General features: G+C 49.2%; 2 protein-coding genes across 2 annotated transcripts in view; one reads left to right on the forward strand and one right to left on the reverse strand.

Annotated features, from left to right (window-relative positions):
* Positions 1-8,131: 8,131 nt before the first annotated feature.
* On the reverse strand, positions 8,132-11,948 carry LOC119563798. The gene is made up of 2 exons (XM_043529766.1): positions 11,084-11,948; positions 8,132-10,457 (listed from the first exon to the last, which is right to left on the reverse strand). Exons 1-2 carry the CDS (start codon positions 11,946-11,948, stop codon positions 8,482-8,484), a joined length of 2,841 nt encoding a protein of 946 aa, XP_043385701.1. The 3' UTR covers positions 8,132-8,481.
* Positions 11,949-14,398: 2,450 nt separating this feature from the next.
* Positions 14,399-27,271, forward strand: part of CASTOR1 (cytosolic arginine sensor for mTORC1 subunit 1) — a 74,904-nt gene continuing 62,031 nt past the window's right edge. Inside the window, exon 1 of the mRNA XM_043529922.1 lies at positions 14,399-14,542. Coding sequence (XP_043385857.1) covers positions 14,523-14,542 — 20 coding nt within the window. The 5' untranslated portion in view covers positions 14,399-14,522. The remainder of the gene's footprint in view (positions 14,543-27,271) is intronic.

Consider the following 27,271-nt stretch of genomic DNA (forward strand, 5'->3'; position numbering starts at 1 on the left):
GACCAGGAAGAGTCCATTCCCCTCTCACTCCTGGCAAGGATCCCCTTGGGTGAGCATTAAGGCACTTTGGACCAGCAGGGCGAGACAGGGGGAGCTTGCACCAACATGGTCAGTGTTGGACCTGTTGTATGGTAATAATCAGAAAGAACTCTCTCCGTAGGAGCTGAATAATGAGAGACCTGGGACTGCCTCACTCGCTGGGGCAGTAGGAGCTGGGGAGTGCTGGGGCAGCGGCAAAGGACACACAAACGGAGCTTTGGAGTGAAAGAACAGCAGGGTCCGAATGGCGATGGGCGATGGAATGCAATTGGCATGGACGGTCAGTGTCGGATTCATTACAGCTGCCCAGCCACCCTGCTTGTTCTATATCAATGCAAAGCTCTAATGACAGACTAATCCCAGCCTGGTGCTTCAGTACCCAGTGAACAGCGGTGACAACCTAAACGCTTTTCACTGTGAAAGAGTGGCGAGATAAGCAAGAGCAAGGCCATGTGCTACTTAAACACGCCACTGCAGTCCTGTGGGGGAGGCGAGCAGTCCTGGCATCAGCCCAAGAGGCCATGGCCAGAAAATGAGTCCGAGATCCCTCTCCTGTCGAGGAACGCCCAAACGTGAGCTGCTAGATTTGCAACATGCGTCTGGCTTGGCGTAACCGTATCAGGAAGGCCATTAGGAAAAACAAAAAGAATGGCAATCATGAGTCCTCCAAAGAACCAAGGCACAGAGAAGGATTGCAACAGCCCTGTCTAATGAACCCCAAACAGAGCCTGAGATATTCTGGGAAGGAACAAATCAGACAATAGGATTGGAAAAGGTTGAACTGAAGATGGGCGTGGTTCAGAACCCCAGATCCAAACACCCCCAGAACTAGGGTGGCACAATCAGTGCTGGCTCCAGATCTTGAAGTAAAATTTGTTGCCACTAATGCCTTAAGATATGTGGGCTAGCTGACTGGGCTCATCTCAGTTCAACCACGGAGACAGCCAGGCGGTTTGGGAAAAGGCATGGAGCAGGTCTCTGGTGCCCTCCAGCAGGGCCTGAGTCCAAACGCACTGGGAAATGTTCAGTAAAGGGCCTATTTGGCACAGTTTTAAACTGTGGAGGCACACTATCAGAGGCTCGTTCACCTGCACATCCACCAATGTGATATATGCCATCATGTGCCAGCAATGCCCCTCTGCCATGTACATTGGTCAAACTGGACAGTCTCTACGTAAAAGAATAAATGGACACAAATCAGATGTCAAGAATTATAACATTCATAAACCAGTCGGAGAACACTTCAATCTCTCTGGTCACGCAATCACAGACATGAGGGTCGCTATCTTAAAGCAAAAAAACTTCAAATCCAGACTCCAGCGAGAAACTGCTGAATTGGAATTCATTTGCAAATTGGATACTATTAATTTGGGCTTGAATAGAGACTGGGAGTGGCTAAGTCATTACGCAAGGTAGCCTGTCTCCCCTTGTTTTTTTCCTGCAAACCCCCCCCCCAAGACGTTCTGGTTAAACTTGGATTATTGCTGTGCACATTGTAAGATGAGCTGTTGCCAGCAGGAGAATGAGTTTGTGTGTGTGGTTTTTGAAAAAAAAAGGGGTGGGGGGTGGGGGGGGGGTGAGAAAACCTGGATTAGTGCTGGAGGTGACCCACCTTGATTATCATGCGCATTATAAAAGAGGGGTTTCAAAGGGGGATGGGCTGTTGCCAGCAGGAGAGTGAGTTTGTATGTGTGTGTGGGGGGGGGAAGGGTGAGAAAACCTGGATTTGTGCTGGAAATGGCTCTACTTGAGGATCACTTTAGATAAGCTGTTGCCAGCGGGGGAGTGAGGTGGGAGGAAGTTTTGTTTCATGGTCTCTGTGTGTATATAATGTCTTCTGCAGTTTCCACGATATGCTATGCATCCGATGAAGTGAGCTGTAGCTCACGAAAGCTCATGCTCAAATAAACTGGTTAGTCTCTAAGGTGCCACAAGTACTCCTTTTCTTTTTACGAATACAGACTAACACGGCTGTTACTCTGAAACAAGTATTGTGTTATATTTTGGCCTGTCAGCCATAGTTACGCACAGCTATCACTGACATGCTATGACATACTGTACAAATGATATAATATAAACATGAAAAAATAGAATAAAATAAAATTAAAAAATACATTTTGAAATTTTCTAGAGCAGGAAAGGCGACTATATGGATAGATTCAAAGGGCCTGAAATGCTTTACACTAAAATCCCCACTTCTCTGTGCCAAACTGGTGGAAAGGGGCCTTGCTGTATATGAGAAGCAGGCCCATAGATTTTTAAGATCCAGAAGAACCGCTGTAATCTGATGTCCTGCGCAGTGCAGGCCATTGTATTTCACCACGGGATTCCTGCAGTGGAGGCTAGGGTTGCCAACTTTCTACTTGCACAAAACTGAACACCCTTGCCATGCCCCTTGCCACACCCCTCCTCCGAGATCCCGCCCATGCCCCATCCCTTCTCTGAGGCCCCGCCGCCCCACTCACTCCATCCCCGCCCCCCTTCTGTCGCTTGATCTCCCCACCCTCACTCGCTCGCTTATTTTCATCGGGCTGGCCCCGGGGGCTGGTGTGCAGGAGGGGGTGAGGGCTCCACTGGGGGGGGAGGCAGGCTCTGGGGGGGACCAAAAATGAGGAGTTCAGAGTGTAGGAGGGTGCTCCAGGCTGAGGCAGTGGGTTGGGATGCAAGAGGGGGTGCGGGACCTGGTGTGGGGCTGGGACTGAGGTATTTGGGGTGCAGGAGGGGGCTCTGGACTGGGGCTGAGGGGTTCAGAAGGCGGGAGGAGGATCAGGGCTTGGGCAGGGGGTTGGTGTGCAGGGGGCGGAGTAAGGGCTCCACCTTGGGGTGGGGCTCTGTTGTGGGGCCAGAGATGAAGGATTTGGGGCTGCAGGAGGGGGCTCTGGGTTGGGGCTGAGAGGTCTGGAGTGTGGAAGGGGGCTCTGGGCTGGGGAAGGGGGTTGGGGCATGTGGGGGTTGAGGGCTCCAGTTGTTGGTGTGGGCTCTGGGGTGGGGCAGGGGATGAGGGGCTTGGGGTGCAGGAGGCTGCTCTGCGCTGGGATTGAGGGGATGGGAGGGAGGGAGAGGGATCAGGGCTTGAGCAGGGGGTTGGGGCGTGGGGGGGAGTGAGAACTTTGGTTGCGGGTGTGGGCTCTGATGTGGGGCTGGGGATGAGGGATTTGGGGTGCAGGAGGGGGCTCTGGGCTGGGGCTGAGGGGTTCAGAGGGTGGGAGGGGGATCAGGGTTGGGGCAGGGAATTGGGGCACAGGAGGAGATCCAGGGTGCAGGCTCTGGGCGGCGCTTACCTCAAGCAGCTCCCAGAAGCAGTGGCATGTCCTCCCTACGGCTCCTACGCGGAGGAGTGGTCAGGTGCTTGGGGCATGCTGCCCTGTTTGCAGATGCCACCCCCTTGGCTGTGGTTCCTGGCCAATGGGGGATGCGGGGGCAGTGCTTGGGGCGGGGGCAGAGTGCAGAGCCCCCTGGCTGCCCCTACACATAGGAGCTGGAATGGGGACATGCCAGCTGTTTCCGGCCAGTCAATGGCCCGGTCAGTGGTGCTGACTGGAGCCACCAGGATCCCTTTTCGACCGGGTGTTCCGGTCACCCTAGTGGAGGCAATCATTCTCTCTGTTACCAAAAGGAAATATATCAAATGTCACTCCATGCATCTGAAGAAGTGGGATTTTTACCCACGAAAGCTTATGCCCAAATATATCTGTTAGTCTTTAAGGTGCCACCGGACTCCTTGTTGTTTTTGTGGATACAGACTAACACGGCTACCCCTCTGATACTTGAACCCTAGAGCAGTGGTTTTCAACCTGTGGTCCATGGACCCCTGGGGGTCTGCAGACTATGTTTATGATGTCCAAAGGGGTCCGCAAATGAAAAAAAGGTTGAAAACCACTGTGCTAGTGTCCTAGCAAAATTTCAGTTTAGGTCAGTACATTCTGCCTCCCTACATTCCCCCTCCAATATCAGTTGGCTATTTCTGTGCTTCTTGCCCGTAACTGGTGTAGTGTGGGTGTGCACTGCTAAATAGCTGCCACCTTCCGCCCCAGTAGGGCAGAGCATTTTAATAGGGAGTGAGCATTTGGGGATCTGTCTGTGAAAGACACCATGAAGTAACTTCTGTGCCTTGGTGAAGAGAGATACAATTATACCAACAAGCTATTGCGTTCAAGCGAAAGATTCAGTTGGGTTGGGGTGTGCGTCTGATCAGGGTCACTTTCTCTTTAAAATCTGAGGCACAGGAAAGCTGTGAGAAAAAAAGAGAAATCTCCCCACAGGGGATGGGAAAGGAAACTCCAGCCAGGAGCACGCTGTGCTGTGTGAATTAATTTGAAATGAGCAAGTGACACTCACAGGCCAGACCTGGGCAGAGGCCAGGTCTGAGAGAGTGATGCTGCCCGCTTGAATGGAAAATGCGACTGCACTCTCTCTTGGCCAGTCTTCATGTAAAGCAGATGGGTGTAAGGGCCTGGTTTGTGTAGTGATTTAGGGAGTGGAGGTCCAGATTATCAGACTGTACCTCTGCCCCTCACAACTGCACCATAGCCCTTCCCTGTGGGAGGGCTCAGGGTGAAATCTGAAGGCTTTCCCCAGGTCCTGTGTTCATGGTTTTAATGAAATATTTACTTGCTTGGAATCCGACCTTTGAAAATGGGCGAAGCTCAGGCCTCTAGAGCAGCTGCCAAGCCTTGGCTGGCGAGGGAGGCCTTCCTCCTTTCAGATTCATCATTCGTCTCCCTCCTCCTGTTGGAGGAGCTTTCTGTGTGTGTGTGTCAGTGAGATATTTAACAGCGCCTGAGATCCTGTTCAGACTCCTTTTGAACCTTCCCATCTCCCAGGGCCTGCGCCTCGTTCACCACGTTTGATTTGCCTTTCAAGAGGGTTTGGGGAGAAAGAGAAAGATCAGTATGTTGGGGAATGGGGATAAATGCCACTAATCTCAGCAAATGTCCCTTGGAACCCAGCATCGGGGACTTTGGGGTTAATGGCCCATGAATATTTATTGGTTTGCTATGGAGAAACCTCTCTAGTTGAACACTTGGTCCAGGATCGCTCATAGTTCACATGATGAGCCTGATAGATGCCTGCATTGTCTTCTGAGTCCAGAGACAAAGGAGAAGACCCATTTGCTGCATAAATCCTAGGGAACTCAGTTCCAGTGTCCTGCTGGGGGCAGGTGGGGTGTTTAAGATTTCTAGGAGCCCCAGATAAATGCTCAGTTTGGGGCCTTCATTCACACACTACAAATCAAACCATTGCTTATAGTGAAGAGCCTGAGGCAGCTGAGGAATTACTACTGTCATGGGCAGGGTCATGGTAAGCAGTGGGGGCTGCTTCCTGCTCTTGGTTACACCAGTGCAAATCTGGAGTAACTCAGCTGATTCAGTGAAGTGTCTCCAGATTGATACTGGTGTAACTCAGAGCGGGATTTGGCCCAAACACTACTAAACTGAGGATTTAACGATATGGTGGGAGCCCAAGGGCAACACCTAACTGTCCTGAACTGGAGGAGATGGTCGTCGTCCTCATCTTTAATCAGGAGGAGCTGCCTCCAGAGACTACAGGTCCCAGCATGCAGGAGTGTTGGCCGGGCTGGACCACGACTGATGATGGCATCTTGGACCCTCTAGTCTCCGGCACCCTATTCTAGACCTCGATGGGAAGCATCTGGCCTATGGGCCTCCCCCGGTATTATGGCTGTTGGTGCAGCGTGAAAAGCAGGCGTATCAGGGAGCGGGAGGAGGCTGCCTCCGTTGGCTACGTTTCCCCACGCGTGGCACCTCTCCCTTACAGCCAGGCCAACAGGCCGGCATGCTGGTCCATCCCAACGGCTGGTAGGAACTCTGCAGGAGAAGTATAAGGGGCCTACCATTAATCAAACAAAGGTCCCTCTCCCTGACCCCCAAGGCTATGTCCATCCATCACTCTAAGACCCCCCCCGGGGGGTTTACTTCCAGGGTCAAGACGGACACATGACCAGAAGCAAAGGGTTTCATGTGACCCCTCAAAGAATCCCCCCCAACGCCCTCTACCAATCAGGATGGGTTTCACGCTCCGTAGGACCGCCCCGAGAGGAGATTTGACCAATCAGGGCATGTTCCGGGGCAGGGTGACCGAGCTGGAAGAGGGTTGTGTGACCCCCGCTAAGAATTCCCCCCACCGCCCTCTACCAATCAGGATGGGTTTCACGCTCCGTAGGACCGCCCTGAGAGCAGATGTGACCAATCAGGGCATGCTCTGGGGCAGGGTGACCGAGCTGGAAGAGGGTTGTGTGACCCCTCTAAGAATTCCCCCCACCGCCCTCTACCAATCAGGATGGGTTTCACGCTCCGTAGGACCGCCCCGAGAGCAGATGTGACCGATCAGGGCATGCTCCGGGGCAGGGTGACCGAGCTGGAAGAGGGTTGTGTGACCCCCGCTAAGAATTCCCCCCACCGCCCTCTACCAATCAGGACAGGTTTCATGCTCCGTAGGATCGCCCCGAGAGGAGATTTGACCAATCAGGGCATGCTCCGGGGCAGGGTGACCGAGCTGGAACAGGGTTGTGTGACCCCCGCTAAGAATTCCCCCCACCGCCCTCTACCAATCAGGATGGGTTTCACGCTCCATAGGACCGCCCCGAGAGGAGATTTGACCAATCAGGGCATGTTCTGGGGCAGGGTGACCGAGCTGGAAGAGGGTTGTGTGACCCCTCTAAGAATTCCCCCCACCGCCCTCTACCAATCAGGATGGGTTTCACGCTCTGTAGGACCGCCCCGAGAGGAGATGTGACCGATCAGGGCATGCTCCGGGGCAGGGTGACCGAGCTGGAAGAGGGTTGTGTGACCCCCGCTAAGAATTCCCCCCACCGCCCTCTACCAATCAGGACAGGTTTCATGCTCCGTAGGATCGCCCCGAGAGGAGATTTGACCAATCAGGGCATGCTCCGGGGCAGGGTGACCGAGCTGGAAGAGGGTTGTGTGACCCCCGCTAAGAATTCCCCCCACCGCCCTCTACCAATCAGGATGGGTTTCACGCTCCGTAGGACCGCCCTGAGAGCAGATGTGACCAATCAGGGCATGCTCTGGGGCAGGGTGATCTGTCTGGCAGTGGGTTGCGTGACCCCTCTAAGAACAGTGGAACCACCACAGGACCACATACAACACAGTGAACGTAACATGATTAATACAGGGGAAAAAACCTTAAATAAGAGGCTAAACTACCCCCCTAGCCACGGGGAAAGGCCCCAACCAGGAAATAAAGAGCCTAGCCAATCCTCCCCAGCTTGCTGATGAATGCCCTTTACAGCTGCTTTAGGCGTTGTAAATCAGCTTCTACGGACGGCCCTGCATCTGTCATATTAAAGCAACACATGCCTGCAAACTCCTGGCATAGGTGACCATGGCGTAGAAGCAACTAGTCCACAGCCAGTCTGTTCTGTAGCATCCCCTGATGTACTTCCCCTAACTCATGTGAGAGTTGGGCCAGGACGGTACAGGGTCCCTTCCACTTTTCCTGGAGGGGCTCGTCTTTCCAGGTACGTACGAGCACTGAATCACCAGGCTGCAGGGAATGGATGGGCGAATCCAAGGGTAGAGGCTGGGAATCCTTAGTATACCTGTGAAGAGACAAAAGAACAGCAGACAGGGAACACATATACTGAGACAAAAACCCATTCCCCAATTCCCACTCTCCCCCTGACACAACCGGTGTACCATTCATAGGCCATGCCCTTCCAAACATAATTTCAAAGGGACTGAGCCCTAATCTACCCCTTGGGAGAGCACGGATGCGGAGCAGAACTAGGGGCAGGGCATCGGGCCACCGTAGGGAGGCCTCCTGGCATACTTTCGAGAGATGTCGCTTAAGGGTCTGATTGGTCCGCTCCACTACCCCACTGGCTTGCGGTCTCCAGGGTGTATGGAGTTTCCAGGGAATCTGTAAGACGTCTGAGATGCTTTGCAAAAAGAAAAGGAGTACTTGTGGCACCTTAGAGACTAACCAATTTATCTGAGCATAAGCTTTTGCGAGCTACAGCTCACTTCATCGGATGAAGTGAGCTGTAGCTCACGAAAGCTTATGCTCAAATAAATTGGTTAGTCTCTAAGGTGCCACAAGTCCTCCTTTTCTTTTTGCGAATACAGACTAACACGGCTGTTACTCTGAAACCTGAGATGCTTTGGATGATTTTTGACGTGAAGTGTGTTCCATTGTCAGATTCCATCCACGGGGGAAGTCCAAAGCAAGGAATAATCTCCTTAACAAACTTGAGAGCCACTGTCCTGGCAGTGCAATTGCGACATGGAAAGACTTCCGGCCAGCCACTGAATCTATCCACTATGTCAAGGAGATACTTGAACGCTTGGGTCCGGGGAAACTCAGTAAAGTCTATTTGCCACACCCGTCCAGGGCCTGGAGTGGGTTCCAGGGCCGCTGGTGGCACTGGGTGTCCTGGTCGGGGGTTGTTCTTTTGACAGACTAAGCAGTCCGCTTGTACCTGGGCAGCCAGGGGTCGGAGTCTGAGGTTATGAAGTACTTTCCCGTTAGCTGGATAAGTGCCTCCCTGCCAGCATGAGTGGTTTGATGTAATTTCTGTAATACTGGCAGAATTAGGCCCTTTGGTAAGAGGACTTTCCCTTCCGGGGAATGAAGCCATCCCTCCTTTTCCTGGAGACCAAGTTTGTCAGCTAGCTGTTTCTCCTCTCCAGAATACTGAGGGGTCGGGAGCTCCCCCACTGATGGGATAAGGGCATGCATATAGGTGTTCTCAGTCTGAGGGGACATCAGGGTGGCAGCATGCTTCGCCTCTCTATCTGCCCTGGCATTACCCCTGGTTACATCTTGATCCTCCCTCTGAGGGGCCTTACAGTGTACCACCGCCACTTCCAAGGGGAGTTGCACGGCCTCTAGAAGCCAGAGAATGTGGGTTTCCACGGTGTCATTGAGGGTCACAATAGCATAACCCGCCCTTCTTTGCCCATTTATCACCATGCTGCTGCCATCAGTGTACCACTCATAATCTGCATTTGGGAGGGGCACATCCTTCAAGTCCGGGCGGCTAGAATATTGGGCATCTATGATCTCCAAACAGTCATGTTCCTGTTTCTCAGTTTCTGGTAAGAGGGTGGCAGGGTTAAGGGATGGACAAGGCTGCAGCGTGACCTCAGGGTTCTCTAAGAGCTTTGCTTGGTATCTTGCTATATGCGCTTGTGTGAGCCAGAGGCCGCCCTTAACATGAAGTAAAGCGCGAACCATGTGTGGTGTAAAAACCTGTATTGTTCCCCCTAGTGTCAGTTTTTCTGCTTCTGCCAGGGTCAGGGCAGTGGCTGCCACTGCCCGCAGGCACGCTGGCCAGCCCTTGACTACTTGGTCCAGTTGTTTAGAAAAATATGCCACCGGACGTTTCCATGCTCCTAGCAGCTGTGTGAGTACTCCCAGGGCCACCCCCTTTCGTTCATGTACATACAACTGAAATGGCTTGGAGAGATCTGGCAGACCTAGAGCCGGGGCTTCCATCAGCTTTCTTTTTAGGATTTTAAATGCCCTGTCAGCCTCTGGGGTCCAGTGAAAGGGGTCATGGTCTGCTCCTTTTACACAGTCGTACAGGGGTCTAGCCCATAGTCCAAACTCTGGGATCCATATCCTACAGAAGCCTGCCATCCCCAGAAATGCTCTGAGCTTGCCGCTTGGGATAGGAACTTGGCATCTGGCTTCCTTCCTCTCATTTGAAAGCTGGCGTTCCCCCTGCCGTATGTAGAACCCGAGGTACTGTACCTGCAGGAGAGCAATCTGAGCCTTACTTCGTGCTACCCGATATCCTCGGAGTCCCACAAAATTCAAGAGATTCACGGTGGCTTTAAGGCAAGGGGTTAAGCCCACAGAGGCAATTAACAGATCATCTACGTATTGCAAAAGGAGGGCTTCCTCATTATCCCACTCCTCTAGGTCCCTGGCCAGAGCCTGGCCAAAGAGGGTGGGGGAATTTTTAAACCCCTGGGCTAACACTGTCCAGCAAAGTTGCTTTTTAACTCTGTTCCGGTCCTCCCATTCGAAGGAGAAAATCTCCTGTGATGAGGTGTCAACTGGGATGGCAAAAAAAGCATCTTTTAAATCAAGAACTGAAAAATGGGTATACTGTCCCCATATAGAAGCCAATAGGGTATATGGGTTAGGGACAAGAGGGTGCAGAGTCTTAACCCGTTCATTAACTGCCCTTAGGTCTTGTACCAGCCGGTACGTGCCATCAGGTTTCTGTACGGGTAAAATGGGAGTGTTCCAGGCTGACTGACATTCCCGGAGAATACCGTAAGTTAGAAATCGATCTATGGTTTCCTGTAACCCCTCTCTGGCTTCCTTCTTGATTGGATATTGCTTTACCCGCACCGGGCCTTTCCCGGGTATGAGCTGGACATGAATGGGGGTTTGGTGAGTAGCTTTTCCTGGGATCCCTGATGCTCACACAAGGGGATACAATTGGACTTCCCACTGGTCCCATTCTGGGGCTTGCATAGCCGAGGGTTCAACTGCAAGGGCCATAATCCATGCATTTTCGGGGGTAAGGTAAGGGTTATTTCATCTTGAGTAAAATGCAGGGTGGCACCTAGGCGACACAGCAGGTCCCGTCCCAGCAACGGTGTTGGGCATTCAGGGAGGTATACCAGCTTATGGGATATGGTTCTGCTTCCCAAACCACATTCTGCTGGGGCATACACTAGACACTTGGTATCTTTGCCTGTGGCTCCTGTCACAGTGAGGGAGTCTGCTACTGGCAACTGAAGGGGTTGATTTACAGCAGTTCGCACCGCTCCAGAGTCCACTAAAAAATCTATTTCTTCATTTTCCACCCGCATTTTTACTCGGGCTTCCGGGGGAAGGATGATCCATCTCCCCTGACACCCCTATTCCTGTTCTTCTATCGCCATCATAGAGGTACCCCCCCTTTCCTTCTTGTTTGGGCACTCATTCTTCAAGTGTCCCTCTTGCCGACACAGGGCACACTGATTGCGCCCCAGCCATCTCTCCCGCGGGCCTGGACGTCCGCGTCCACAGCCCCTTCCTTCTCGTTCACTTCCCTTCGTGCCTGCCTGCACCGCCGCTACCATCAATCTCACTTGCTTCTTCTCCTTCTCCACTTCTCTTAAACTATACACTCGATTTGCTGCTTCTAAAATCTGTGCCATGGTCATACCCATCAAATCCTCCTTTTTCTGTAGCTTTCTCTTAATGTCGGGGGCTGCCCTGCTTGTAAATACTCCTTTAATAACTGCCTCAGTTTGCGGATCATTAGGATCTGCATTGGTATACTGTCGGATCGTGCCTCGAATGCGCTGTAAAAAGGCTCCAGGGCTTTCCTTTGGATCCTGCACTACCTCATATGGTTTAGTCCAATTATTCTGTCTGACAGCTGCATGACGGAGTCCGTACAGTAGCAGCTCCTTATAGGAGGTGAGGTGGGTCATAGCCTGATTGTCATTTGGGTCCCACCTAGGATTCTTTATAGAAACCTGATCATCTGGGGTCAGGATATTGTTACACTCCTGGTCATATCGCCTCTTTGCTTCCTCCCTTGCTTTAGCTATGACCTGTTCTCGTTCAATCTCAGTCAATAATGTTTGCAGAAGGACATTACAATCATCCCAATCTGGCTTGTAGCTGCTAAGACATCCCTCAAAAACCGATACAAACTTGCTTGGGTTGATAGAAAATTCTCCAGCCTGTGCTTTGAAAGCGGCCAGGTCCATAGGATTAAAAGGTGCATGAGTATAGACCTGCACGGTAACAGCTGGTCTACCTTCCGCTGCATTCCGAGCAATTTTAGTCTCGGTAAGTAATGAGTATAATCCAGCAGATGGAGCTCGAACCTCACTATGAGCTTCACTAGGAATCTTACTCTGAGCCTCGCTCTGTGTGGGTGTAAGGGCCAAGGGAGACACCGGATCTGCCATTACATTTAGGGTGGGGGTCCGGGGACTGACATTAATTGCTACCGGGCCAATCGGGGTTAAATTACAGCATTGTAAAATACCAGTATGAGACCACAAGGTCATAAACAAGTAAGCATACGAATGCTCATTCCACTTCCCCGTTCGCTGACAGAACAGGAGTAACTGGAGGATTGTATTACGATTTAGTGATCCTCCAGGAGGCCACTGTTCCTGGTCCTCTAATTGGTACTGAGGCCAGTCAACCGTACAAAATCGCTTCAGTTTACCCTTAGTCATTGGATCTGATCCAAATACCTTCCAATTTACTAAAATACACTCTAGGGGAGTGCACCGTACCCTACCTCCCATGCTCTGTTCCTGTCCCATACCTACAGGGTAACTCTGGGCGTCCCCAGGTTCCAACAGAGCATACAATCCGGATTTCAAAAGGTTCCTACCTTATCCAAGGGACCGGTTCCCCACCGTCGCCCACAGCTGCTTCTCCACTATGTGAGTGCGTTGCACCGTCGTGCCCTCCGGGGTCGATCAAACTGTGTCTCCTCCGAGGCCCCTGATGAATTCACCGGTGCGCGCTGGGCGTCGGTTATTGCTGCAATCCTCGACCTCCGGAAGGGATCCAGGCAAGGCTAAATTGCAGCCTCGTTGCTCCGCGTTGGGACGCCAAAACGCTTATTTTGTAAAAACGCTTATTTTGCATAGTTTTGAAAATTTTAATTTTATGCATAGCCCGCTAGTAAGTAAATGAAGATGAAAAGACTCAAGCAATAGAAATGAGTATTCTCAAGGAGGGAATTGTTGGAGACCCCAGGGCATGGCCACTAGTTAAGTCGAGGGGATGGAAGGCCATAAGGGTCGAGGAAGTCTCCCTGCTGAAGGCCTAAGGGCTTCTTCTCAACCCCCCTTAATAGAATTCAGGCCTGGCTGGTTTGAGTAAGCTCTTTTGCTCTTAAAACAATGTTGCAGCCGCAGATAATTCTTCATAATGTAAGGTTTGCTGACACCAAGCTAAAGATAATAGGAGATAGTTACAAGGCCAGACAGAATGTGCTGGTTGTTTCAGTTGCTAGGAATACTTGTTAGAGGTTGCAGGAAATAAACATTGTTGTAACCCATATAAGGAAGGCAGAGTATTTGTGCAAAGTTTTAATTGGCTGATGTGTAGTGCAGTAGCATTAAGGAATATAAAAGTGTGTGTAATGACCTGCTCTGGTGTGCAGGATTTGAGATTCTGTTCTCCCTGTACCTTGTTTGTAGCTGCAAATAAACTTTTCTGCTTCTCCACCCCGTTGTAATTATTGAGTGAAGCACAGCGGGTAACGAACCCCTGCTGTTGTTTTGCCTCTCGGGATTGGGTGCCGGCAACAAGGGCATGTTCTGGGGCAGGGTGATCTGTCTGGCAGTGGGTTGTATGACCCCTCTAAGAACTCCACCGACTGCCCTCTACCAGTCAGGATGGGTTTCAGCCATAGAGAGCTCCCCAAGAGTGGATTTGACCAATCAGGGGGCGTTCTGGGGCAGGGAGACCCACTCAGAAGAGGGTCGTGTGACCCCTCCAAGAGCTCCCAATACTGTCCTTTTCCAGTCAGAGCACAGCACCGCCCCACCGCATGGAAGAGCCATTTCGTATCAAGAATGTGTGTTTTAGAAATCATGGAAAAACAATGAGGAGTCCTTGTGGCACTTTAGAGACTAACAAATTTATTTGGGCATAAGCTTTGGTGGGCTAAAACCCACTTCATCAGATGCATGGAGTGGAACATACAGTAGGGAGGTATAAATACACAGCACATGAAAAGATGGGAGTTACCTTACCAAGTTGGGGGTCAGTGCTAATGAGCCAATTCAATTAAGCTGGAAGTAGGCTATTCTCAACAGTTGACAAGGAGTGAAAATCACTTTTGTAGTGTTAATGAGGCCAATGTAAACAAGGTGACCCATTTCAAACAGTTGACAAGAAGGTGTGAGTATTTAGCAAGGGGAAATTAGTTTTTGTAAAAACAATGAGGAGTACTTGTGGCACCTTAGAAACTAACAAATTGATTTAGTTTTTAATTGAATTGGCTCGTTAGCACTGACCCCCATCTTTCACAACTCCCATTTTTTCATATGCTGTGTATTTATACCTCCTTACTGTATGTTCCACTCCAAGCATCTGATGAAGTGGGTTTTTCGCCCACCAAAGTTTATGCCCAAATAAATTTGTTAGTCTCTAAAGTGCCACAAGGACTCCTCATTGTTTTTACTGATACAGACTAACATAGCTACCCTCAGAAATCATGAAAATGCTGAGAGGAAATATGGACTCCTTCACCACCCCCATGAGAACTTTGGACTTTGTTTTAGCTCCGAGGGCTTTTGACCGCCTGTGGAGGAATCACTACGTTAGTGACAGTTCCGAGGTGGAGGGAGCGGCCATGGGGAGCCCTTAGGCCCAGCCCTTGAGGGATACACTGGAACCCAATCCTGAAACTCAAGCACTTGTGAGGCAGCCCGACAAGCATGATGGCCTCTCGTTGTCCACCCCTGTGGAGGAAGGTGACCTCTGCTTCTGGGACTCACCGGTGGATAAGGTGAATGGAAAAGACGTCACTCAGGTAAATGAATGATTGAGAAATGATGGTTGAGGATGGGGTATAATGGGGTTAGGAACTGACCCAGGGTTGCGTAAATCTAAAAACAAGCAGTGGGGGGCTTACACTGTTTCTTTTCTGAATATCTCTTGACAGCTCAATGAAGCCTTTCTAGAGGCCTTTGAGAACTTACGCATCGGTAGCCCTGTGGGAGTAAATATATTGTGAATCAGCTGTTTTTGCTCATGTCTGAGACACAGATCTCAAGAAGAAAATCCGGAAAAGGACAAAATGGAAGAATGAACCAGCTCAGACTCTCTAATGGCATAGATGCCAACTTCTCCTGGCGCCAGTGGGTGCTCGACCCCCCCCCCCCGCCCCAACTCCACCCCTGACCTGCCCCCTTCTGCCCCTGCCCACCCCCATTCCAACCCCTTCCCCAAATTCCCCGCCCCAATTCCGCCACCTCCCTGCCCCTATTGGACTCCTGTGACGTTATTGACATGAACTGGGACCGCATAGATCATTGTTGCAACCAAAGTCCTGTAAAAAGAAAAGGAGCTGTAGCTCACGAAAGCTTGTTCTCAAATAAATCTGTTAGTCTCTGAGGTGCCACGAGTCCCCCTGTTCTTTTCGTGGCTACAGACTAACACGGCTGCTGCTCTGAAACAAAGTGCTGTAGTGGCATCAAATCTTGTATGAAGGGGGTCAGATGAGGTGTCTGACACAAGGCGATGGTTTGCTGGTTATGATTAACCAAGGAAAGTGTGGGCCCCTTACTGAATGGGGGAGGCAACCTAGTGACAGAGGATGTGGAAAAAGCTAACGTACTCAATGCTTTTTTTGCCTCTGTCTTCACGAACAAGGTCAGCTCCCAGACTACTGCACTGGGCGGCACAGCATGGGGAGGAGGTGACCAGCCCCCTGTGGAGAAAGAAGTGGTTCGGGACTATTTAGAAAAGCTGGACGAGCACAAATCCATGGGGCTGGATGTGTTGCATCCGAGAGTGCTAAAGGAGTTGGCGGATGTGATTGCAGAGCCATTGGCCATTATCTTTGAAAACTCATGGTGATCGGGGGAAGTCCCGGATGACTGGAAAAAGGCTAATGTAGTGCCCATCTTTAAAAAAGGGACAAAGGAGGATCCTGGGAACTACAGGGCAGTCAGCCTCACCTCAGTCCCTGGAAAAATCATGGAGCAGGTCCTCAAGGAATCAATTCTGAAGCACTTAGAGGAGAGGAAAGTGATCAGGAACAGTCAGCATGGATTCACCAAGGGCAAGTCATGCCTGACTAATCTAATTGCCTTCTATGACGAGATAACTGGCTCTGTGGATGAAGGGAAAGCAGTGGACGTGTTATTCCTTGACTTTAGCAAAGCTTTTGACACGGTCTCCCACAGTATTCTTGTCAGCAAGTTAAAGAAGTATGGGCTGGATGAATGGACTATAAGGTGGATAGAAAGCTGGCTAGATTGTCAGGCTCAACGGGTAGTGATCAATGGCTCCATGTCTAGTTGGCAGCCAATATCAAGCGGAGTGCCCCAAGGGTCGGTCCTGGGGCCAGTTTTGTTCAATATCTTCATTAATGATCTGGAGGATGGTGTGGATTGCACCCTCAGCAAGTTTGCGGATGACACTAAACTGGGAGGAGAGGTAGATACGCTGGAGGGTAGGGATAGGATACAGAGGGACCTAGACAAATTGGAGGATTGGGCCAAAAGAAATCTGATGAGGTTCAACAAGGACAAGTGCAGAGTCCTGCACTTAGGACGGAAGAATCCAATGCACCGCTACAGACTAGGGACCGAATGGCTAGGCAGCAGTTCTGCAGAGAAGGACCTAGGGGTGACAGTGGACAAGAAGCTGGATATAAGTCAACAGTGTGCCCTTGTTGCCAAGAAGACCAACGGCATTTTGGGGTGTATAAGTAGGGGCATTGCCAGCAGATCGAGGGACATGATCGTTCCCCTCTATTCGACATTGGTGAGGCCTCATCTGGAGTACTGTGTCCAGTTTTGGGCCCCACACTACAAGAGGGATGTGGAGAAATTGGAAAGAGTCCAGCGAAGGGCAACAAAAATGATTAGGGGACTGGAACACATGAGTTATGAGGAGAGGCTGAGGGAACTGGGGATGTTTAGTCTACGGAAGAGAAGAATGAGGGGGGATTTGATAGCTGCTTTCAACTACCTGAAAGGGGGTTCCAAAGAGAATGGCTCTAGACTGTTCTCAGTGATAACTGATGACAGAACAAGGAGTAATGGTCTCAAGTTGCAGTGGGGGAGGTTTAGGTTGGATATTAGGAAAAACTTTTTCACTAGGAGGGTGGTGAAACACTGGAATGCGTTACCTAGGGAGGTGGTGGAATCTCCTTCCTTAGAAGTTTTTAAGGTCAGGCTTGACAAAGCCCTGGCTGGGATGATTTAATTGGGGATCGGCCCTGCTTTGAGTAGGGGGTTGGACTAGATGACCTCCTGAGGTCCCTTCCAATCCTGATATTCTATGTTTCTATGATTCTATGAATTGGCACTCTCAGTTGGATCCCACCATAACCAGCATCCCAAGGGCTCCCCATCCTTGGTTCTGTCTTACTACAGCTAGTATTGGGTTCGAAGCCGTATCCGTGTATAACAGAAATGGTTTATCAAAGTCATGTTCAATAACATGATTGAATTTCTTTACAAACTTAAGGTAAAACTTAGTTAGAACAATAGTGGATTGGATCTGCTCTTGCAGCATATGTGATCTTGCCAAGAGCTAAAGAACATAGCTACTTTATTCATACACGCTCTCGCAAATGTCTGGAACCCAATTAACATCAAGTCAATGTAAATATTAATGTTGTTCATAGTACAGGAATCTTGGCATTTAACCATGAAAGCAATAGGGTAGTGTGCCTCAGTTTCCCTTTTCATACAGCACATCAGGTCTGGAATGTCTTTTCTCCTGTGAAAAGTTCCAATACTGTTTACAGGCATTAACTGTGCAACATCAATATAACAAGGCCTTTTAACATAAAGTGTGATCTTATGTATCACTTTTAACATATTTAAGGGATTTTCCAAAAGATTAGGCACATTGTACATTTTTACAGTTTTTGGTAATATTAACATTAGTTACAAGAATTACCATTAGCAATAACAGCAAATTCATTGCAAGTGTCCATTTACAATAATTTTTGTCATGCCACACCTTTGGCTCAATACCATTGGGGTTTGGGCCTTTTAGGGTTAGCCTGTGGCTTCCCTTTTCAAAATTAAGGTTTCTCTTTCCTTCCTGATTTCTCTTGCTTAACAGAATTCACTGGCTGACTGAGTGTGCTCTCTGTGCTAACAGCTATTAGCAATAATAAATTTGTTAGTCTCTAAGGTGCCACAAGTACTCGTTTTCTTTTAGCTATTAGCAAGTCCTTCTTCTCCCTGCCAGCCATGTAATTTGCATTACCACAGACAGAAGCCAGTTCACCAGTTTTCAGATCCTTAACTGCTACGGAGCCCAAGGATGGACTCTGTCTTAAAGAGATACCATTCATTTTCACTAACAAGCTAAACTCAAAGTTTTGTTGTCTTTCCCTTACCAACCTCCACTTCCACATGGAATTAGATGTTAAGTTCACTGAGAGACTACAAGTCATATCCAAAGTGTCTAGAGATGAGAGTAAACCTGCCATCCCCTGCATTCTCGAGAGATTAACTGCCCAGCTGTTCTGCTCTGCAGACTCAGCTCCCCAGTCTTCCCTCTGAACCTGAGACACAGACTGTTCACTTGCAGAATCAGCATGGAGACATTGCTCTCTCAACAACCTTGTCTCCCCAGCTAGCTGGCCAAACACAGCCACTTGGTTATAGGACTATTTAACTTTCTTAACAGCTTTCATTCCATCTGAGCCCTTCTCAAAACTATCCACACTGGATCTTTCAAAAGGAAAGTCAGTGGATCCATTCACAACAGAAAATTTCTGTCTGTTAGCAACTGAAACGGTCTCTGTGTGTATATAATGTCTTCTGCAGTTTCCACGATATGCTATGCATCCGATGAAGTGAGCTGTAGCTCACGAAAGCTCATGCTCAAATAAACTGGTTAGTCTCTAAGGTGCCACAAGTACTCCTTTTCTTCCTTGATTAAATCACTTTCACACCCTTCAGCTACAGCAAACTGCTTGCAAAGACTACCACGAGGATTCCTTTCTTCAGGAACTTCTTTAAGCAACAATTCACATCCAATGAAGTGAGCTGTAGCTCACGAAAGCTCATGCTCAAATAAATTGGTTAGTCTCTAAGGTGCCACAAGTCCTCCTTTTCTTTTTGTGAATACAGACTAACACGACTGCTACTCTGTCACCCCTCATAGAAAGTCTGCCTTTACCCTCTTCACCTAGGGCTTGCTCTACAGGAACACTTCCCTGAGCAACAACAGACTGTTTCTGGGTCTCACTTACATCCAGAATCACCTCTGGCCCATCAGGCGGATTCCTACACAATCCCCTTTCAGGCAAACTTATAGACTCACTAGATAAAAGGTTAGAAGCATTCTCCTTCCCTTTGCCACACACAAGTTCAGGAATCTTTTCCTTCTTTCTACTGGTTTCCACACCCTCAGTAGGTAACACAATCACATCACCTTTATGCTCTCCTTGTGCCCTGGCTAGGATCTCACCCTGATTAGACAGAGTTGCTACACCCTTTCCCAGCCACACACTAGCAATGGGCAAAATACAAGCACTAGAATTGTCTGGGATTTTGCATAGACACTAACTGGATGCGACCTAGTTACAGGGCCATTCTCCCGAGCAGACACAAACTTAGGATCATTCCCTTCCTGGGCTTTAGTTGAATTCAGAACCAACTCTGAGACAACTGCACTATTCTCAACCATCACAGGCTGAAAGGCACTATACATACCAGACCCGCTGATGTTAACCTTTCAAATTCTCTAAAGATATGGAAAACAGTTTACAGAGACCAGGGCCATCCTTAGGATTTATGGGGCCCTACGCAGTATTATTAAATTGGTGTCCCTCTACCCAACGGCAGCCCAGGCTCGGAGCCTGGGGCGGGGGGCGGGGGGGAGAGGCGCTGTGGGGCAGCAAAGGATAGATACCAAGCCACCCGGCCCTCCTCAGGGCGGCAGAGAGTCACAGTTCCCCGCAGAGACCCCCGTACCCTCTCCCTCAGGCAGGATGCGCGGCGCTGACGCATTTGGCTCTGTGAATACGGCCCCTGCCTAAGGGGACTGCAGCGCGCACTGGCTGTGCGGGAGCCGGCCCACTCTCACCTGCTGTCATGGGCAGTGGCTGAAGCTCCCCAGCCCACCTCTTCGGCCAGTGGCCACACCTATACTCCACTCCTGCTCCGCCCCAGGCCCTGCCCCACTCTGCCCAGGCCCTGCCCTCTCCCCACTGTCTCCCTCCTCTCTTCACTCCCCATCCCTGCTCACCCTCTTCCAGCCAAATCCCTGAACCCAAATGAAGCAAATGACATTTGAAAAAACCACTCTTCTGCAATTTCTTTCTAAAGAAAATGGAGCATGTTTTCCACTGCATGCCAGATGGTGAAGACTGGACATGCAGAAGGTACCTAATTAAAAGCACTAAACTTGGGAATAAAAAATGTCAGTCACAGGTTTTTTTGATATGCCCTGAAGTTTGTCAGAGATTTATTTGCAAAAACTTTGTAGTAAGGGTGAGTCAGCTGTCTTGCTGAATTATAGACAATTAGGGTTGGAAGAGACCTCAGGAGGTCATCTAGTCCAACCCCTTGCTCAAAGCAGGACCAATCCCCAACTAAATCATCCTACCCAGGGCTTTGTCAAGCCGGGCCTTAAAAACCTCTGAGGATTCCACCACCTCCCTGGGTAACCCATTCCAGTGCTTCACCACCCTCCTAGTGAAATAGTGTTTCCTAATATCCAACCTAAACCTCCCCCACTGCAACTTGAGACCGTTACTCCTTGTTCTGTCACCTGTCACCACTGAGAACAGCCGAACTCCATCCTCTTTGGAACCTCCCTTCAGGAAGTTGAAAGCAGCTATCAAATCCCCCTCATTCTTCTCTTCCGCAGACTAAACAATCCCAGTTCCCTCAGCCTCTCCTCATAAGTCATGCACCCCAGCCCCCTGATCATTTTTGTTGCCCTCCGCTGGACTCTCTCCAATATGTCCACATCCTTTCTGTAGTGGGGGCCCCAAAACTGGACGCAGTACTCCAGGTGTGGCCTCACCAGTGCCAAATAGAGGGGAATAATCACTTCCCTCGATCCGCTGGCAATGCTCCTACTAAACGCAGCCCAATATGCCGTTAGCCTTCTTGGCAACAAGGGCACACTGTTGACTCATATCCACTTCTCATCTGATGTAATCCCCAGGTCCTTTTCTGCAGAACTGCTGCTTAGCCAGTCGGTCCCTAGGCTGTAGCAGTGCCTGGGATTCTTCTGTCCTAAGTGCAGGATTCTGCACTTGTCCTTGTTGAACCTCATCAGATTTCTTTTGGCCCAATCCTCCTATTTGTCTAGGTCACTCTGGATCCTATCCCTACCCTCCAGCGTACCTCTCCCCCCATCTTAGTTTCAGAGTAGCAGCCGTGTTAGTCTGTATTCGCAAAAAGAAAAGGAGGACTTGTGGCACCTTAGAGACTAACCAATTTATTTGAGCATAAGCTTTCGTGAGCTACAGCTCACTTCATCGGATGCATACTGTGGAAAATACAGAAGATGTTCTTATACATATAAACCATGAAAAAATGGGTGTTTACCACTACAAAAGGTTTTCTCTCCCCCCACCCCACTCTCCTGCTGGTAATAGCTTATCTAAAGTGATCACTCTCCTTACAATGTGTATGATAATCAAGTTGGGCCATTTCCAGCACAAATCCAGGTTTATAAGGAGGGTGATCACTTTAGATAAGCTATTACCAACAGGAGAATGGGTTGGGGTTGGGGGGGAGAAAACCTGGATTTGTGCTGGAAATGGCCCAACTTGATTATCATACACATTGTAAGGAGAGTGGTCACTTTAGATAAGCTATTGCCAGCAGGAGATTGGGGTGGGGGGAGGTATTTTTTCATGCTTTGTGTGTATAAAAGATCTTCTACACTTTCCACAGTATGCATCCGATGAAGTGAGCTGTAGCTCACGAAAGCTTATGCTCAAATAAATTGGTTAGTCTCTAAGGTGCCACAAGTACTCCCTTTTCTAGTTTCTTTTGGTAACTCTCAGTGGGATCAGAGGGTAATGGCTTGTAGAAAGTGGTGTTGGAGAGCTGCCGAGCACCCTCTTGTTCATATTCCGACCTATTCACGATGACAGTTACTAGATCCCCTCCAGAGGAAGACTCACCAGGCTGCAGCAGCCAGCAGTTGTGAGAGACTGCAGGAAGGGTCAGAACAGGGATAGGAAGGGTCAGAACAGGGATAAGAAGAAGCAGAAGAGCTGACACTAAGACCCAGGGGTGCCCCAAATTTTCGGGTGCCCTACGCAGTCATGTATGCTGTTTATGCCTAAAGACGGCCCTGACGGAGACAGTTTTAAAATAAACCGGTTGTTGCCCCTTTTAGAAAAGGCGGCCACGTGAGACTAAAACCAAAGGAGCTTTTGAAAAAGGTTATTAACAAATGTTTACCGATGAGATATTCATAGTGGATGAAGCCTTAACCAGGGGCCAGAGACTTGTATACTGATTAAAAGATTACAAGGGTGAGACTGCTACTGGATCTTTTTACCCTGAAGAATTACAAAAAGTAAACCCCAAATGAGATAGGATTGAAAAAGTTCTAGCGGAGAAAGGAAACGGGGGAAAAAAGCAGCTACTGGTGAAATGGTTGGGGTGGCCCAATAAGTTTAACAGCGGGTGGAAGCTTTTCAAGTCTGTGACACTTAGACACCAACAGAAAGGATTCCTCCTGCAGAGAGAGAGAGAGAGAGAGAGAGAGAGAGAGAGATGAGCGACGGCGGGTTTTACATCACTTTGCCCAGCAACGCCAGCTCTGGGTTTTTTCCCCAAAAGACCAGCTCAAACTTTACAATAGGGCTAATTAAGCCCTTGGATCTCCGGGGTGCCTGGGAGGTGGGGTTCGTGGAAATACAATACCAGGACAGCTGGAACACTATCAATGAAGACACCCCTTTCGAAATCACCTTTGGCGATATGGCGTGGAGTTTCATCCTATGACGAGGTTATTACTCAACCATACCCGAATTACTGGATCATATGAACAGTACCGTGGCCGTCATCCCAGACCGCCTGAGGTGGTCATGAACTACCACACTGTGGGTAGACAAATTAGACTTAAATCCGCCAATTTTCCTTATATGTTTTCTACTGGCAGGGAGTTAGCTAACAATCTGGGTTTGGGCCCCAAGTGCAGTGTCCAAAAAATCCCCTTCTCAGCAGGCATCACAGGGGGTTTCAACTCCTTGTATCTCTACACAAATATCCTAGAACACCAGTTTGTGGGGGACTTTTCCATTCCCCTGTTACGCTGCGTCCCTATCAGAGGAAGGAACAATGAGTTTGTCACCATCACCTACGATGAACCTCATTATGTCCCTGTCAGTAAACATCATATCGACACCATCACCCGCTGAAATAAAGACAGATAAGAACAGACACATCTCATTTTGCTTTGGCAAGGTGATCATCAAGATGTACCTGTGTCCCCAAAGAGAGTGAGGTTTTTATAAAGCAAAGCGCTATGGTGATCCCACCATCTACAGCAGCTATTACAAAACCCAGGCTGGATACGCCCTTCCTGGATATCATGGGGACCCGGTGATGTATGGAGCAGCATGGGCGGAATATTCCATAGCCTCTTTCGAAAAGCCGTACCGCTTTTGAGGAAGGGGTTAGAGATTATTAAACCCCATGTAAAAACTGCGGCTCAAAACATAGCTAAAGACGTGCTAGGCCATGTCTCCCACGCTGTTCTGGAGAAGGTGGGGAATCCAGCTGTACAGGAGGGATCGGGGCTGATGTACATTAAAAGGAGAAAGACAAAGACAAATGCATCATACCCATGATGTGCAGGTCCCCCGAAACCCTTTAAAAGAAGGGCTTTGGCATGCAGGGCTGGCCATAAGCGAAATCCAAGAGGAAGCCTGGGTAAAAGAGAGATATTTAAATGAACATAAAGAAAAGGAGGACTTGTGGCACCTTAGAGACTAACAAATTTATTTGAGCATAAGCTTTTGTGAGCTACAGCCCACTTCATTTTGTTCACTGCGGGTCTGAAGAGTGCACCAAACCAAGTGTTCCAAACAGCCCCTACGCAGGCCAGCATCAAGAAAAGCATCTCCATCGAGGTGCCGCCTCTATCGGCTGTTACAGAGGCTGCCCCCATCCACGTCTTTGTAGCCGGGAATGGCGTAGATTATATGGATTTAAACAACACGCTGCTGAACCTGTGTTGCAAGAGTGTAAAAGGAGATGGAACTGAACTTGCCGGGGACACTGAGGTGAGCCTGGTGAATTACCCCGTTGCCTCTATTTTCAGTCAGTTGGATGTCACACTGGGAGATCACCTCATAAGCTAAAGCAACAAACTGTTACCCTTACAGGGCCTTTATAGAATCGGTGCTCAATTACAGCAATGACAGCCTCGCCATGCAATTTTCCGCCAGCCTGTTTTACAAAGGCACTCCCGGACAACATGAAGAAACAGAGCTGGATGGTGGGAATCTAGGGTTTGTGAGACGTGCAAAGCTGCCGGTCCAGAGCAGAATGGTAGAGCTGTTGGGTCATCTACACAGCGACCTGCTTTTTCAAGAAAAACTTTTGTTGAATGGAGTGGATGTGAAAATTAAACTGATGCGCAGTAAAGACACTTTCTGTTTAATGGGCAGTGCAGCCGAAGGCTTTAAACTGTGCATTGTATCAGCGTCCCTTTTTGTGAAGAAAATACGGGTGGCCCCGAGTGTCCGTCTGGGGCATGTGGAGGCCCGGCTTACTGCTAATCCTAAATCCCCTGTGGTCCGTGTGGGAATGAAAGTGTTTAGCATCCCCATGGGCAGCAGGGTCAGTAACCAGGAGAACCTGTTCTTGGGACAGTTACCCAAAATGCTTGTCCTAGGGTTTGTGGATAATGATGCTTTTAGCAGAACCTCTTGCATTTTAAACATTACGATATTAATTTTGTGGCCGTGTATGCAGATGGTGAACAGATACCAACCAAGCCTCTGCAACCAGACTTCAAGGCCAGATGCTGCGTGAGAGAATACATTAATCTGGTACAGACAGCTGGTAAACACATGAAAGTTCGTTCTCTGTTAATCGACCGTGAGCATCTGCCAGGTCTACATCTAGCATCTGGCGTAGAAGACGTAGCTGATGGTCCCACAGAGGAACCCTCAAGTAACCGTGAAAGTGCAGATGCAATCCCTCATACAGACGTATATATGGAGAGAGTGAGAAGTTGGCAATGGGAATTACCTAGTTTTCGGGGTTCGGTGTATTGTGAGGAATTTTGTTTTGTCAGTCTTGAGTGAATAAATTCAGCTTAGCAGGTTGCTGAAGCCGGGGGATACAGTTCATTCTCGATGACATTAACAGTAGGGTACCCCCTGACAATTACATTCAGTTACGTTTAGAAAGTCGTAATTTAACCAACCCTTTGTTTTTGGTAAGAAGAACTAGGGATGAGCTGTCTGCTGAAGATTTCTTAAACGAGACCTCAAAGCAGTTACAGAGTAATGGAGAGCTGCATGTCAATGGGATGTTGCGCCTCATCGTGATGGTTGTAAAAAACATGGGCGGGGTGGCTGTAGAGTTTTAAATTCTAGCCTCAGTTGTCAAATCGCCCATGAAAAGAGACCGTGTTGAGTAGACCTGACTTACACCAGTACCAATCTGTGTTTTGTGGGCGGGCTCTTGGCCGTCATGTCTGACTGCAAACCCACAGACATGGACGGGGCAGATGGGACGAGAAAGTTGCATGAGAAACTGGGGGGGTGTTAGCTGATGGCCAAGGATGTTTGGTGAGGTGCCAGCTATGCCCGTTTTATACCATCCGTGACTTTAACCGCTAGGACGCACTGTCCCTTCGCGGCGGGCAGCCCGGGCTAGGCTGACGGATGCCCCAAGGTCCTAAACACCCGTGACTTTAACTGCTAGAGCTCAGAGCTCCTTCGCAGTGGGCAGTCAGGATTGACTGACAGGCGCCCCAAGAGTTTGCCCCGTGGAGGCGGCAAACTCAACGCTAGGCTCTTAGTACTCTCACCTAATGGCCAGGCTTTATAGCCAAAACGGCTGAGGTTCTTTAATTGTGTTGGCTGCTTTACAGTAAACCAGAGAAACAAGTCAGGCTTATGCACAAATGGTTACCAAAATTTATTAAACTAGATTCTAATCATGTGGTTACAAAATTGCTAGTGCCTACTTATTTAAATGTAGAGATGTTACACACACAAACAAGTTACAAAACTGAAGCCACAATCCCAAAGAAAGAAAACAAAGTATAGAGCTCTATTTCAAAATATGTGTACACTAAAGATAGGAGATCAGGTGTGGGTGCTTCTTACCCTCCTTGCATCTCTCGATTCCAGCGGTGCCAAGCCAGGATCAGTCACTCAATTCCGCGGAAAGACGAATAAGGGACAAGGCTTAGGGACCCTCTTAGCTGCAGAAGCCTTGGGAGGCTGTCACTTATCTGACCAGCAGATAGATAGTGAAAAGCACTCAAAAATCATGGTGCTGTAGGTCCCATACTTATACCTCTGTACTCCTTTATTCTCTTTCTCCTTTCTTATGCCAAATTGGGGCTGGTCTGTCTGGGCGACGCCAGCTCTCGCAAGAGTAGTTTACACTTGCAAGGGAGAGAAACAATAAGTTTCGACTACTGGACATTCCTTTTATTAGGGTAAATATTTTCCCACCTAGGATGTTGGGGTGTGTGCATCACGCTATTTAGCAGGGGCTAAGAGCCATGTCTGTCACAGCTTCTCTGTCTGCTGTGAGCCTAATCGTTGTATATGTTCCCAGAGGCACATTGTAGCAGCACACCTGTGCTTCTAAAGGCTGTGCTGGAATTTATGTTAAGTGCCCTGTTGTTTTGGCTCCCTTGTGTTCCCAGCAATGCTGGTCTGAGGGGCGGGGGGGGCTGGCTGTCTGGCTACAGGGGGTCAGATCAAAAAAGGTTCTGCTCAGCGCCGTTGCGGCATTTGAACAGCATTTAGGAGTCAACATAGGGGTGGTGCTTTATGTGGCAAAAGGTGGGTGGGTTTTTTTAAAACAGGGGGGGCCTGGTGTACCCCAAGACTTTTTTCAACCCATTGCACGATGAGCATTACTATGGGGTTCTGGATGTGAAAAAGTTGTTCGGTGCGAAAAATTATTGTGAGTTTTGCCACACGGTGTATAGTCACGAGCACTCTTGCAGGTCTCGTTGCCACCTCTACTTGAGTGTGATGTGCTTGGACAGTGTGGGCGTGCAGCGGAGGTGTCCTAGCTGTAGACTGTACTGTTGGTCCAAAGGGTGTTTAGACAGACACGTCGACGGTGCATCGAAAAAACAAGTCGAACAGCTGTCTAAAACTTTATGTGATAAGGGTCAGTCTTACGGGGACAAGGGGCACAGGTGTAAAGGAAGGTGCTATACGCAGTGTCAGGGTTTGATCACTGGTGATGTCAACGGCCACCTGTGTTTTATGGAGAGCATTAGAAAGCCCAAATCATCGAAAAAGTATATTTTTAACAATTTTGAATGCACGCAGGAGACGGGGTTGCATGTGCCCAATTACATTTTTGCTATGTCCCTAAAGCTG

The sequence above is a fragment of the Chelonia mydas genome, chromosome 15 (genome assembly GCF_015237465.2).
Source record: "Chelonia mydas isolate rCheMyd1 chromosome 15, rCheMyd1.pri.v2, whole genome shotgun sequence".
NCBI lineage: Eukaryota > Metazoa > Chordata > Testudines > Cheloniidae > Chelonia > Chelonia mydas.

Bases quoted from the DNA above. Each gene is read 5' to 3' on its own strand.
- LOC119563798 (XM_043529766.1), bottom strand. From the start codon at position 11,948: ATGGCAGATCCGGTGTCTCCCTTGGCCCTTACACCCACACAGAGCGAG. The intron at 10,458-11,083 runs GCACGAAGGGAA...CCCTTGTGTGAG, and splicing joins GGTAGCGGCGGTGCAGGCAG to CATCAGGGATCCCAGGAAAA.